The sequence below is a fragment of the Entelurus aequoreus genome, linkage group LG04 (genome assembly GCF_033978785.1).
Source record: "Entelurus aequoreus isolate RoL-2023_Sb linkage group LG04, RoL_Eaeq_v1.1, whole genome shotgun sequence".
NCBI lineage: Eukaryota > Metazoa > Chordata > Actinopteri > Syngnathiformes > Syngnathidae > Entelurus > Entelurus aequoreus.
The window spans coordinates 5,523,461-5,538,011 of NC_084734.1; the positions used below are offsets into that span (position 1 = coordinate 5,523,461).

Sequence of the window (14,551 nt, forward strand, 5' to 3'; positions counted from 1 at the left end):
GTTCGACTATCCGGCGTAGCCTCCTCTCCAGCACACCTGAATAGACCTTACCGAGAAGGCTGAATTTACACACAATAGTCAATATTTACTAACAACTGAAAAGTACTGTAGTTTTATGAATAATACAAAAACATTCTTCACAAACTAGGTCAGCTGATCATGCCTCAAAGTTTCTGCATTCTCCACTTATTCACACAGAGAAACTTAACAGGACTGGACATGGTTATGTTGTGTTACTCTACCAACTAACAGCCCCCCCTGTTCTTTTAAATTATATTTATTTCATTTTACCACTAAGCATGTAGACACTCGCAGGGTGAGGAAGTCCACACGTATATTAGAACTTGCAATCTCGGTAGGAATTGCGTTTGAATGGCGACCTCATTATTAGTTAATGAGGTCATTGAAGACAACAATCTTAACGTCATTGGTCTCAGCGAAACCTGGCTCAAACCAGATTAATTTTCCCCGCTTAACGAGGCATCTCCTCCTAACTATACGAATGCACATATTGCCCGTCCCCTTAAGAGGGGTGGAGGGGTCGCACTAATGTACAATGAAAACCTTAACCTTAACCCCCACATGTGCGGCCCCCTTCGAGGTTTCTCATCGTGCCCATTGGGTTGAGTTTTTTCTTGCCCTGATTTGGGATCTGAGCTGAGGATGTCATTGTGGCTTGTGCAGCCCTTTGAGACACTTGTGATTAAGGGCTATATAAATAAACTTTGACTTATTGATTGCTAAACCGTGCGAGGCACCGATACGCATGAGTGGAACTGAAATGTTAGAATGTCCAGGGTGAGTGGAGTGTGTGGATGTTGGAACGGTTCGAATCGGGCAATAAATGTTGGATATGAAGAGGTTTGTATATTGCTCATTCATTTTTATTTGGGGAAAAATTCTTGGAAATGCCGGGCAATCAGGGAATTTTGGTGAATGGGAAACATGCTGGCTTGAATGTCCAGGGTGAGTGGAGTGAGTGGATCTTGGGATTGTTCAAATCGAATGACAAATGTGGGTTAGGCAGAAGTTTGAATACAGCCCATTTATTTTCAATGGGGAGGAATTCCTGGAAATTCCGGGAAACCTGGAATTTTGGGAAATGGGAGACATGTTTTTGTCTGAGTAGTTTTTTTAATCGTATGAGAAATGTTGATGTAGTAACACTTTGAATTGAGTATTGGTCATTTAGAATTCCTGGAAATTTCGGAAAAATATACATTTTTAATGTCCCAACTAAGACAAATGTTTTTATTGTGGAATGGTTGAAATGGCTGAAAGACGTTGACGAATTCTGGGAATTTCTGGAATTTTTTGGAACTTGGAAAATGATAGTGTTCAGGACGAGCTGAAGGTGTTGGAAGTGGAATTAGAAAGGTGAAGTTACAGCATAGTTGTCATTTTATTGTAATTACCTGCAAAACTAACAACTCTGCAGTTACAGTGAATTGCTGTAAAAGTAATGCCAGTAACTTGCTGGGAATTTTCAATAAAAATGTTGACAGTGTGCAAAACCAAAAAAAAACCCAATAAGGTGGCAACCATTTCTTGAAAAAAGTTTATTGATAAATATATTAATTTTTATACAACAATTCAAAACACACACGAGTTTATTCGGACAGTTTTCCGCTGCCTCATCAGTCTGTGCTTCCATGTTTGGATGTTTCTGTGTGCACTCGTGACCATTTTGTTTTTCTACCAAAATCAGCGGAATTAATAGAAAACCATGTTTTTAAAAATGGCGGAAAATGAAAATGTTAATATTTTACGCATTCCAGCTAACCACGTCCACTTTTCGTATTGTAATTAAGTTATCAAAGTGACGCCAGAAGCCCTGAAGGGAGGTGCAGTGGCAGCTTGAGTAAAATAAAGAAAACATATTCCTAAACCCGCTAAGCTAATTTCATACTTAAATGAACAAATAACCAATTCCTTTTAAGTTGAGTCCCACTGAGCCACACTTTGCAAAAATCCTCTTTATTGAAATGCCTTCAAAATGTCACACCCCACTCAGTGGTGGCTCCCTCACAGTGAAAGTTCAGGTCAAATGGTGTGACGAGTTTCTCTAGCGCAGGCCTGGGCAATTATTTTGACTCGGGGGGACAAATTTAGAGAAAAAAATGTGTCTGGGGGCCGGTATATCTATTTTTAGGAACATTAATACAAAACCTCATAATAGTTTCTGATTAAATGCTAAAAACAGAATGGAATTTGACATTTTTTTACCGAATGAGACACCCAGAATGTCCATGAAAATAAAGAAAGTGGGATTTACAATATTAACTATGAATGATAAAACACTGAATATTGACAACAAATGAATGTCACCCCCCCCCCCCCCTCTCCATCCACATATTTTACAATCAAGCCAAACGCAACAAAAATGCAACAAACACAGCAAAATATGAACGCAAAAGGTAAACAAAACCACTTACTATCTGATATATCTAATGACTAAACTTTAGAACTTTGTTGTAAAAATCTCCTTCCGCGTCTGTCCCTGACACCCGCATTTCAGGCTCTGGAAACACTCTGTGGAAACACTCCCCACCCACACTGCTTGGTGCCTCGTCCGAGCTGCGGTGACTTACATTACCATAGTAACTCATTAGATTACCATGGTAACTAGTACATCATGCAAAAGTGCAGATTCCAACCATTGAAATGGTTGAAGACTTACGATCATTAGAAAACATCTCTGCACATTGAAGTGAATTAATTAACTCATATTATGTTCCACAAATGGTAAATGTTTATATTCATCTTGGAGAAAGCAAACCACCAAGTTGAATTAAATAGTGGTACTTCAGTTTGAGCACATAGATAGATAAGACCCCTTAGTTTGATATTCCCAGGTGGATTTGGGTCACTTCTCGTTGGAAAAGAGGCTCTGATTGGGACTCCGGAATGCCAAAGTGATAACCCTATCCTTGAGAAAAGACTACCTGTCTAGCTCAACGCCAACATTTGAGTTATGACTTCTAAAGGCTTTGTTGGCCACGTGCGTGGACAGCACCTTTTAGCTCTTATTTCCAAAATTGTGTACACTACTGAAATGGCCGCTTATGTGGACACTTACACTGCCATCTGGTGGTGTCAGAAGAGTATAACATACACAATGGAATTTGAAAAAAAAAGTGTAAAAATAAGAATTAGCATGTCACTAAACATGAAGTTTGTGTACTTATGGACTTAAGTACATCCTATCAAAAGATGATTCTTAGTTTTTATTCTAATTAGGGTCCAATAAGCCCAAATAGCAAAGAGAAATAAAAAAGCATGTAAACAAACAGCTTGGGCCTTATTAAGCAGTTGTTTTCCAGACACTTACACCCGAACATCTCCTTTTATGGTCAGGATGCGCTCTCCTGACTTAGCACACACACCCAGAGACAGAAAAGAGTAATAACAAAACTGATGGTTTGGCTTCTCCAGATAGGAGTTTTCCATTTTTTGACCGGAGTTCCTCCGGGTACTGCAGACCTGTTTAATGACACTCGCTGGTAAAAAAAAAAAAAAAGAAGCCACTTTTTGTTCAGCAAAGCGTCTCCGACGTCTCTGTTAGAATAATTATGTATAAGTTATCACACAACTCTTATGCTTAAAGGCCGTTGCAATAGTTATCTATTATGCTCAAGTTGTACTTTTCTATCTGTGCAAAGGCACACAACTCGTAATCTTTCACGGCATATGAGGGGTGGCCTCGCCGCGGATGCTATCTTTGTCTTAGCCGAGGACTTCAAGTACCTCAAGGAAGATAAGGTAGACAAAGCAGAGGCAAGGCAATCACAAGGCCCCCAGCACATTCAGTCACGTATTGTGCGTACTTGGTTGGCCAAGCGGATGTGACGACAGGCTGTCCTCACTCAGGTCCGCACGGACCTGGAGGGGGCGTGCCTTAAGTCCGGCTGGAAATCGGGAGAAATTCGGGAGAATTGTTGTCCCGTGAGATTTTCGAGAGAGGCACTGAAATTTGGGAGCCTCCCGGAAAATTCGGGTGGGTTGGCAAGTATGCCTTAGAGCGTAGGGTGAGGCTGTGACTGAGTGTGCAGCTCCATGCGTACTCCTCATGAGCAAAATTTAACTCTGAGTCTGCCTGATTCCTTGCTTCTTGTCTCGTTTAATAGATAGTTCTGTGTTTGAACCTGACAGTCTCTTTTGATCCAGCTGCACTGCCGTGTTGCCCTCCTGCCCGGGAGGGGGTGACAATACCAGAAATACACTTCATTATGGCGGCTACAGGTTCCATCTTAAAGATCTAAAAAAAAATGATTAGGGAATGTCCGGCGGGCCAGATTGAAAAGCTTAATTAGCCCAGGTCTGCTCTAGCGTGAGAAGACGTGCATGGTCACGTGACGTTTTTTTGTTGTTGTTTTTTTTCATAGTCAGTCCAACAGAAAGTTCACATTATGGGACACACACATGCACGACATAAACGTGTCAGTCCCCCAAACATCAACAAACAGTAAATGCAGCTACATTAATTCCAAGTACAAAGACACAGAGAAGGGAAAAAAGAAGCGACAAATAACTATTTAAATATCCAACATTTGTCACGACATTGACAGCGGTGGAACACTTTTTGACAACATTGCAGGGTGACCTTTAACCCCCTGGGTATATTGCTGCCTGCGTCACGGCGCACGTATTCCAAGCGGACCTTTCCTCTTGCATGCGTTACGGGATATTGCTCGTGTTTTGTCACAATGTTACCAAAGTAAAAGTATATATTTACACACTGAACACGGAGGGGAGGTCCCAGAGAGGCGTTTAGGACGCAGCTTTGCTCTCGCCCTCTTTTAGCCTAAATACCCCCCCGGGAAAGTTTCCAGCCAAGTCACGTCTTTGTTGTCTTTTCCTCCGGCGGGTTGTTGTCTAGATGACATTTTCGAAGAGTTGGAGGGACCGCATGATGTTGTCATCCTGTGGGGGGGGAGAAGAGCATCAAGGAGGGGAACTGACTCCACGTTGTAGGACAAGAAAACATGCACTTTTATTCTTTTACGCATTCTAATTCGTACCATATTTTCCGGACCATAGGGCGCACCGGATTATAAAGCGCACTGCCGATGAATGGTCTATTTTTGATCTTTTTAATGCACCGGATTATAAGGTGCATTAAAGGAGTTATATTATATATATTTTTTTCAAAATGTAAAAGACTTCCTTGTGGTCTACATCAGTGTTTTTCAACCACTAAGTGAGATACAGTCTGGTGTGCCGTGGGAGATGATCTCATTTCACCTATTTGGGTTCAAAATATTTTTTGCAAAGCAGTAATTATAGTCTGCAAATGATGTGTTGTTGTTGAGTGTCGGTGCTGTCTAGAGCTCGGCAGAGTAACCGTGTAATACTCTTCCATATCAGTAGGTGGCAGCAGGTAGCCAATTGCTTTTGTAGATGTCGGACACAGCGGGAGGCAGGTAAAAAGGTGTCTAATGCTTAAATCAAAAATAAACAAAAGGTGAGTGCCCCTAAGAAAAGGCATTGAAGCTTAGGGAAGGCTTTGCGGAACGAAACTAAAACTGAACTGGCGACAGAGAAAACAAAAACTGAATGCTGGACAACAGCAAAGACTTACTGTGGAGCAAAGACGGCGTCCACAATGTACATCCGAACATGACATGACGATCAACAATGTCCCCACAAAGAAGGATAAAAACAACTGAAATATATTCCGATATTGTCCAACTCTTAATTACTGATACCGATATCAACCGATACCGATATCAACTGATACCGATATATACAGTCGTGGAGTTAACACATTATTATGCCTAATTTGGACAACCAGGTATGGCGAAGATAAGGTCCTTTTTAAAAAAAATTAAAATAAATAAAATAAGATAAATAAATTAAAAACATTTTCTTGAATAAAAAAGAAAGTAAAACAATATAAAATCAGTTACATAGAAACTAGTAATGAATGAAAATGAGTAAAATGAAGTGTTAAAGGTTAGTACTATTAGTGGAGCAGCAGCACGCACAATCATGTGTGCTTACGGACTGTATCCCTTGCAGACTGTATTGATATATATTTATATATAATGTAGGAACCAGAATATTAATGGACTGTATCCCTTGCAGACTAAATGAAAGAAACAACCCTTTTGTGTGAATGAGTGTAAATGGGGGAGGGAGGTTTTTTGGGTTGGTGCACTAATTGTAAGTGTATCTTGTGTATTTTATGTGGATTTAATAAAAAAACAAAAACAAAAAAAAAAAAACAAAAAAAAAAAAACCCGATACCGATAATAAAAAAGACGATACCGATAATTTCCGATATTGCATTTTAAAGCATTTATCGGCCCATAATGTCGGCAGGCCGATATTATCGGACATCTCTAATTCTTGATTGCTAAAACAAAGTAGATGCGGGAAATATCGCTCAAAGGAAGAAATAAAACTGCTACAGGAAAATACAGAAAAAAGAGAAAAAGCCATCAAAATAGGAGCGCAAGACAACAACTAAAACACTACACACAGGAAAACATAAAAAAAACTCATCAGGGCTTGATGTGACAGGTGGTGACAGTACACCTACTTTGAGACAAGAGCTATAGTGATGGTTATGCTTTCAAGTCATATCCGACAATTGCCACAACAACTTTTTACTGTCAACTGAGTTTAGTTTTGTAATGATTTCCGCTGGTGGTGTGCCGCCGCATTTTGTCAACGCAAAAAATGCGCCCTGGCTCAAAAAAGGTTGAAATCAACCCTGATAAGGCACACCTGTGAAGTGAAAACCCCTTCAGGTGACTACCTCTTGAAGCTCATGGAGAGAATGCCAAGAGTGTGCAAAGCAGTAATCGGAGCAAAGTGTGGCTATTTTGAAGAAACTAGAATATAAAACGTGTTTTCAGCTATTTCACCTTTTTGTTGTTAAGTACATAACTCCACATGTGTTCATTCATAGTTGTGATGTGACAATCTATGTAAATAGTCATGGAAATAAAGAAAACACATGGAATGAGGAAAAGGTGTGTCCAAACTTTTGGCCAGTACTGTATATCTTTTACTTTCTTTCATCTTTTTTGTGTACAACACTTAGTGATGGCCACTTGCCTGTGCATGAAAAGTGCTATATAAGCAAAGTTAGCTTATATAGCACTTTGTCTCTGGTGGCATTCATCTCACCTTGATGTGTCACTCATTAGACGCAGGTGTACCTAATGCGGTGGCCTCCAAAGACTGTGTATCATGGCATTAGGAGGGGATGGCACAGGTGTGGCAATAAACCCGCATGGATTAGTGAGGGGTTGTTTCAATGAAACTCCGCCGCGTGATTGCGTTTCTCACACCTGCGCTGGCAAAGTGCAAACAACGACGACGACGACGAGAACTGGTGTCAACAACGTTGTTGTCGAGCTGAGGAAGGGAATAAAAGGTGTACCTCTTGACAAGAGAGGATGAATTCATCCAGGGTGACCACGCCGTCTCTGTTTTTGTCCATTTTCTGTGGACAAGAGGTCAGAGGTAACGTATTCCACATTCATAGTCCATAGATGATGCATCACAAAGCTGTCATTACAAGTGTAGTTCACACAGATAGTCCATAGATGATGCATCACAAAGCTGTCATTACAAGTGTAGTTCACACAGATAGTCCATAGATGATGCATCACAAAGCTGTCATTACAAGTGTAGTTCACACAGATAGTCCATAGATGATGCATCACAAAGCTGTCATTACAAGTGTAGTTCACACAGATAGTCCATAGATGATGCATCACAAAGCTGTCATTACAAGTGTAGTTCACACAGATAGTCCATAGATGATGCATCACAAAGCTGTCATTACAAGTGTAGTTCACACAGATAGTCCATAGATGATGCATCACAAAGCTGTCATTACAAGTGTAGTTCACACAGATAGTCCATAGATGATGCATCACAAAGCTGTCATTACAAGTGTAGTTCACACAGATAGTCCATAGATGATGCATCACAAAGCTGTCATTACAAGTGTAGTTCACACAGATAATGGCTTGTCAAGACTTTCCAAAACAAGTCAAACGAGACCTACATAGAGGTATTTGTTTCATGTCTCTAAGACGTTCCTACCGGAAGTTACAAGCAGTTTTGTCTGTGTTTTCCTCTGAGGAGCAGTTTTATCTCTGTTTTTTGCAAAAATTATGTAGAGCACAATTTTGAGTTTTGGGGTTCGGTTTTTTTTTAGATCGCAATTTCCACCAGTCCCGATGTGTGTGAGAAGTTTGGTGAGTTTTGAAGTATTTTAAGGGGGTCAAATTAGAGGTCAAAGACGTAAAAAGCAGTGTTTTTAGTACATTTTTGTCTTGAAGGGGAAATTGCCAACTTCCTGTTGGTTTTCGCCCGAAGATGTGAAATTATGAATTGTAGGTCTAAGTGAGACCTACATACAGGTTTGTGTTTCATGTCTCTACGACATTCCTAGTGGGAGTTAGAGGCAATTTACTTCATAGGGGGCGCTAGAGAGCAGTTGTGATTTTTGGGGTTTGGTTTTTTTACAAAAGTGGCTGGGGCACGTTTTTGTATGTGTGTAAAAAATTTGGTGAGTTTTGAAGCATGTTAAGGGGGTCAAAGTAGTGCGCAAAGGTGCGGAATAATAATAATAATAAAACCTTACAAAAGCAATAGGTTCCTTTGTAACCAGTACAAAGGACTCCCCCAGGGAGTCCTTTGTACTGGGTACAGGGCGGACCCTAATTAAAGCTGCAAGCAGCGTTGGACGGGCCCGCATATTTGGCAGGTGCTAGTCCTAAGTGTCCAAAAACTTTTGTCTACTGTTAGTCCTAAGTGTCCCAATACTTTTGTTGACATCAGTGGTTCTATTAAGGCTCGTAAAATCACAGCAGCATTATCAGCGCAGCAGTTCTTCGAAGGCTCGTAAAATCAAAACCGTAGCACTTATCCAAACTCTTTGAGTATCCGTCAATCAGAAGGGTTCAATCTCTCTCCTGTAGTAGTTTGAAGCCAAAATGACAAACGCGCTCAGAGGAGATAATGTTTGATGTTTGGTGACCGGTTTTAACAAAAATGTAGTTTTGAAGGAGGGATTGCAAACTTCTTGTTGATTTTTGCTGAAGGGTGTCAATCTATGAAATGTAGGTCTAAGTGAGATCTACATAGAGGTTTTTGTTTCATGTCTCTAAGACGTTCCTACCGGAAGTTACAAGCAGTTTTGTCTGTGTTTTCCTCTGAGGAGCAGTTTTGTCTCTGTTTTATTCAAAAATTGCGCTAGAGCGCAAATTTGAGTTTTGGGGTTCGTTTTTTTATTAGATCGCAATATACACCACTCCTGATGTGTGTGAAAAGTTTGGTGAGTTTTTAAGTATTTTAAGGGGGTCAAATTACAGCTCAAAGAGGCAAAAATTAGTGTTTTTAGTACATTTTTGTCTTGAAGGGGAAATTGCCAACTTCCTGTTGGTTTTTGCCCGAGGATGTAAAATTATGAAATGTAGGTCTAAGTCTGACCTACATAGAGGTTTTAGTTTCATGTGTCTACGACATTTCTACTGGAAGTTACAGGCAGTTTGGTCTGTGTTTTCTTCCTAGGGGGTGCTAGAGCGCAATTTGGAGTTTTGGGGTTTGGTTTTTTGATTTAGATCGCAATTTCCGCCAGTCCTGATGTGTGTGTCCAATTTGGTGAGTTTTGGAGCATGTTAAGTGGGTCAAATTAGAGTTTTTTGTGGCGGCGGAAGAATAAAGAATAATAATAAAACCTTACAAATACAATAGGTTCCTTTGTACCCAGTACAAAGGACTCCCACAGGGAGTCCTTTGTACTGGGTACAGGGCGGACCCTAATTAGCTAACTTCAATGAACCCAAAAATAGCTTCAAATAAGTATATTCTCACTAATAACAAGTGCACTTTTCCTGGTAGAAAAAAAAAGAGACCTTTTTGCTCAATATGTTGAAAAATATTCTTAAATAAAGTAAATGCTAGTGCCAATATCTTCACATAATGATATATATATATTTTGGAATGCTTGATGTAAGAATTTATTACTTTAAAAAAGCAGTTTTATACTTGTGAGTGTTGATGACACAGCTTTGCAACACTTGATATTCTAGTTTCAAGCATGTTTGACTCAATATAGCTCATCAAATCTCAGCAACAAGCTGTAATATCTTACTGACATCATTTAGGACCAAAACACTTAAAACAAGTAAAACACTCTAACATTAAATCTGCTTAGTGAGAAGATTTATCTTATCTGACAGAAAATAAGCAAATATCACCCTTATTTGAGATATTCAATCTTACTTAGATTTAGGGATGATACTCGAAACCGGTTTTCCCGGTTGTTTGATAAGAAAAGAACCGAGTCCTCGGACTTGAATCCCTTTTTGAGAACCGGTACCCGTTATCGAGACCACTATAGTAAAGGAAAAGAGTTGATTCTTTATTCGAATCCCGTCCCGACCAGAAATGCTCCGTGGGACATCACAATAAATGACGTCACGTAGCTCAGTCATTAGGCGCAGATAGTGAAAGCAGGAAAATAATGGACGGGAAAAAGCGCTCCAAGGTGTAATAAAGTTCAAAACAAAAGCTATAATCCATCGAATAACTTTACTGAGAGATTTGAGCAGGCTACAAACACATGACCAACACTTTTACCACCAACCGGAAACATAGCAACCAGGCTAGCAACGCACCTCCTTTACGGCAGCTGCCGCAACGTTCTTAAAACAACCGCAGCACATACATATATATACAACACTGCAGCACATACATATATATACAACACTGCAGCACATACATATATATACAACACTGCAGCACATACATATATATACAACACATCTCCCTTTTTTAACTTTTGTTTTTCTTTCCTTGTAAACAAAACAAAATCACACTGTATATGTGTTGTCTGTCTAAATATAAATAATGCAGACGAGGCGTGTTGGCTGAGTTCTTGACGTTTACTTACAACATGCAACAACACTTTTCGGGGCTACCGCGCATGCTCGTCACTCCCGTTGCATGCTGGGTAGTGTAGTTGTTATATTCTCTAGCTCATAACATTTTCCCCCCTATAAAGAAATAATGTTAACTCAATAAAGTGTATTTCTTTTTTTAGCTTTAACTTTTCATTTTTTAGCATTGTAACCACATTTGCAAATAACTTTTCTCTTCATAGAATGTTCTTTCAATAAAGAAATAAAGTGCAAAAATGTCAAAGCATCATAACAAACAGTTATGTCAAATAGCAGCAGAATTGCACTTTTTGGAGAGCTGTATTATTTTCAGTTTTGTGCCCAAGGGACTGATTTTATTTAACACTATATTATTATTTATACACCTATAGTGATCACAGAGACAGGTTGTTTTTGTGTTACTGTATATATTTGTTTCTCTGAAAAATCCCACTTAATATACTTTGGGTAACAACAGTCAATATTTATTTATTTTATTTTATTTTTTTAGGTGGGTAACAGTCAATATTTATTTATTTATTAGATTTTTTTTTTTTTATTATATAATAAAAGTGAGCTTTTGTTAAACCAAATATTGTGTGTTTTTTCCATATACAACAACCTATCTGGACTCCATAAGAGAATCCATAAGGAATCGGTTCGATAAGAGGATTCCATAATAGGCTCGAACTCGATAATTCCTTATCAAACATCATCCCTACTTATATTGCAGTTTTTGCAGTGCACCTAGGAGAGAATTGTATGGTTTTTTGTCATTATTATTATGACCACTGGGTGACACTATGTAGCCATTTGTCTTATTTTGGAAGGGAGGCGAGTTCTGCAGGGTTATTGCCATTAGCTGTTTCCAGGACTGCATTTTAAAGGGCCCTATAAATAAGCTGCTGTATACAAACTAGACGGTAAAGACATCTGAAAAGATGAATAACCTTTCATACCAACTTGAGATGTTTGACTGGAAACTGAACATGGATGTTGATAAAAGAAGGAGCTCCCAGTAGGCAGCATCAAACTGTTTTTTTTATTTGACTTGCCAAACATTGCAAAACTTAAAGAAACCATTCAGTCTCGCTGAGGGAATCTGCAAGAAAGTAAAAATGTTTATGTCATTTGCAACAAAAGAAAATGGAATTTAGTGATTACAGGGAGACATCACCCAGGCCTACACGGACACTTCTACTCTTTTTTGTCTAGTTAGCCCTTCAAACAAGTATTCTCTGAGTCACTACAAGTCACATTGCTCAGACATGTGTGGGTATTTAGGGTACAGCCCTAAAATACATACATACATGTATATATGCACTTATATATATATATATATATATATATATATATATATATATATATATATATATATATATATATATATATATATATATATATATATATATATATATATATATATATATACAAAAGCCAAAAGCAGTGAAGTTGTCACGTTGTGTAAATGCTAAATAAAAAGAAAATACAATGATTTGCAAATCCTTTTCAACTTATATTCAATTGAATAGACTGCAAAGACAAGATGTTTCATGTTCACACTGAGAAACTTTGTTATTTTTTGTAAATATTAGCTTATTTGGAATGTGATGCTTTCAACATGTTTCAAAAAAGCTGGCACAAGTGGCAAAAACAACTGATAAAGTTGAGGAATGCTCATCAAACACTTATTTGGAACATCCCACAGGTGTGCAGGCTAATTGGGAACAGGTGGGTGCCATGATTGGGTATAAAAGTAGATTCCATGAAATGCTCAGTCGTTCACAAACAAGGATGGGGCGAGGGTCACCACTTTGTCAACAAATGCCTGAGCAAATTGTTGAACAGTTTAAGAACAAAATTTCTCAAGCAGCTATTGCAAGGAATTTAGGGATTTCACCATCTACGCTCTGTAATATCATCAAAAGATTCAGAGAATCTGGAGAAATCACTGCACGTAAGCAGCAAGGCTGAAAACCAACATTGAATGCCCTTGACATTCGATACCTCAAGCTGTACTGCGTCAAAAAGCGCCATCAGTGTGTAAAGGATATCACCACATGGGCTCAGGAACATTTCAGAAATCCACTGTCAGTAACTACAGTTTGTTGCTACATCTGTAAGTGCAAGTTAAAACTCTATTATGCTAAGCGAAAGCCATTTATCAACAACACCCAGAAACACCGCCGGTTTCACTGGGCCTGAGCTCATCTAAGATGGACTGATGCAAAGTGGAAAAGTGTTCTGTGGTCTGACGAGTCCACATTTCTAATTGTTTTTGGAAACTGTGGACGTCGTGTCCTCCGGACCAAAGAGGAAAAGAACCATCCGGATTGTTCTAGGCGCAAAGTGTAAAAGCCAGCATGTGTGATGGTATGTGGGTGTATTAGTGGCCAACACATGGGTAACTTACACATCTGTGAAGGCACCATTAATGCTGAAAGGTACATACAGCTTTTGGAGCAACATATGTTGCCATCCAAGCAACGTTATCATGGACACCCCTGCTTATTTCAGCAAGACAATGGCAAGCCACGTGTTACATCAACGTGGCTTCATAGTAAAAGAGTGCGGGTACTAGACTGGCCTGCCTGTAGTCCAGACCTTGAAAATGTGTGGCACCTAAAATAGCAGAAGGGAGACCCCCGGACTGTTGAACAACTTAAGCTGTACATCAAGCAAAAATGGGAAAGAATTCCACTTCAAAAATGTGTCTCCTCACTTCCCAAACCTTTACTGAGTGTTGTTAAAAGGAAAGGCCATGTAACACAGTGGTAAAAATGCCCCTGTGACAACTTTTTTGCAATGTGTTGCTGCCATTAAATGCCAATAAATACTAAGTTAATGATTATTTGCAAAACAAATAAAGTTCCTCAGTTCAAACGTTAAATATCTTGTCTTTGCAGTCTATTTAATTGAATATAAGTTGAAAAGGATTTGTTGTATTCTCTTTTTATTTACCATTTACACAACGTGACAACTTCACTGCTTTTGGCTTTAGTACATATAAGTATACATATATATATACATATACTCTATATGCTATTAGTTTATTAACATATTTTATGTATTTGCTAATTCTGTGCTAAAAAACAATAATGTTCAGCATGTTACCCAAATGAGTCATCTTGGGCCGAGGTACACTTGTACAAAAATCCAACAAAGTAGCCAAAGATGTACCAAGTCACGGTTTAGTAGTTCAATATGTGCTGTCTGATTTATGGCTGGAAAAAATACGGAAATGTCAGTTTCATGAAAGTTTCAAGCAAATGGTGGAATGGCCCACACATTACCAATTATTGCATTGATGCCATAATTGGAGGAAATAAAAGGAAGACGGTGTAGTAAATAATTGTGCATTCTACTGTTGTTTCTTCCGAGCTTGCTGTAAAAGAGCGGGTGTTGCATACCTGAAAGAAAGCATCAACATGCTGCTTGTGTGCGTCCGTTCTCAAGACGGGGTAAGTGTACTTCCCCATCATGTCATAAATGGCCCGGACGATGTCTGTCATCTCCTGGGACAACAACACACACACAGAAACATGTCAGCCATCCAACAGGACACTTGATTAGGAACACAATCTTATCACATGCACTAGAAGAACAAGGTCACAAATTCTGCCTTCATGAAGATAATAATGCAT

General features: G+C 39.0%; 1 protein-coding gene across 8 annotated transcripts in view; it reads right to left on the minus strand.

Moving 5' to 3' along the window:
* Positions 1 to 1,544: 1,544 nt before the first annotated feature.
* LOC133648215 (Kv channel-interacting protein 1) overlaps positions 1,545 to 14,551 on the minus strand; it is a 152,110-nt gene continuing 139,103 nt past the window's right edge. For 7 of the 8 annotated variants that reach the window (XM_062044078.1, XM_062044071.1, XM_062044072.1 and 4 more), the window contains 3 exons: positions 14,318 to 14,422; positions 7,394 to 7,456; positions 1,545 to 4,923 (listed from right to left, as the gene is read on the minus strand). In XM_062044078.1, the coding sequence (XP_061900062.1) occupies positions 4,876 to 4,923; positions 7,394 to 7,456; positions 14,318 to 14,422 (216 nt within the window). In that variant the 3' untranslated portion in view covers positions 1,545 to 4,875. The remainder of the gene's footprint in view (positions 4,924 to 7,393; positions 7,457 to 14,317; positions 14,423 to 14,551) is intronic. The other variant, XM_062044075.1, reaches the window with a different exon arrangement.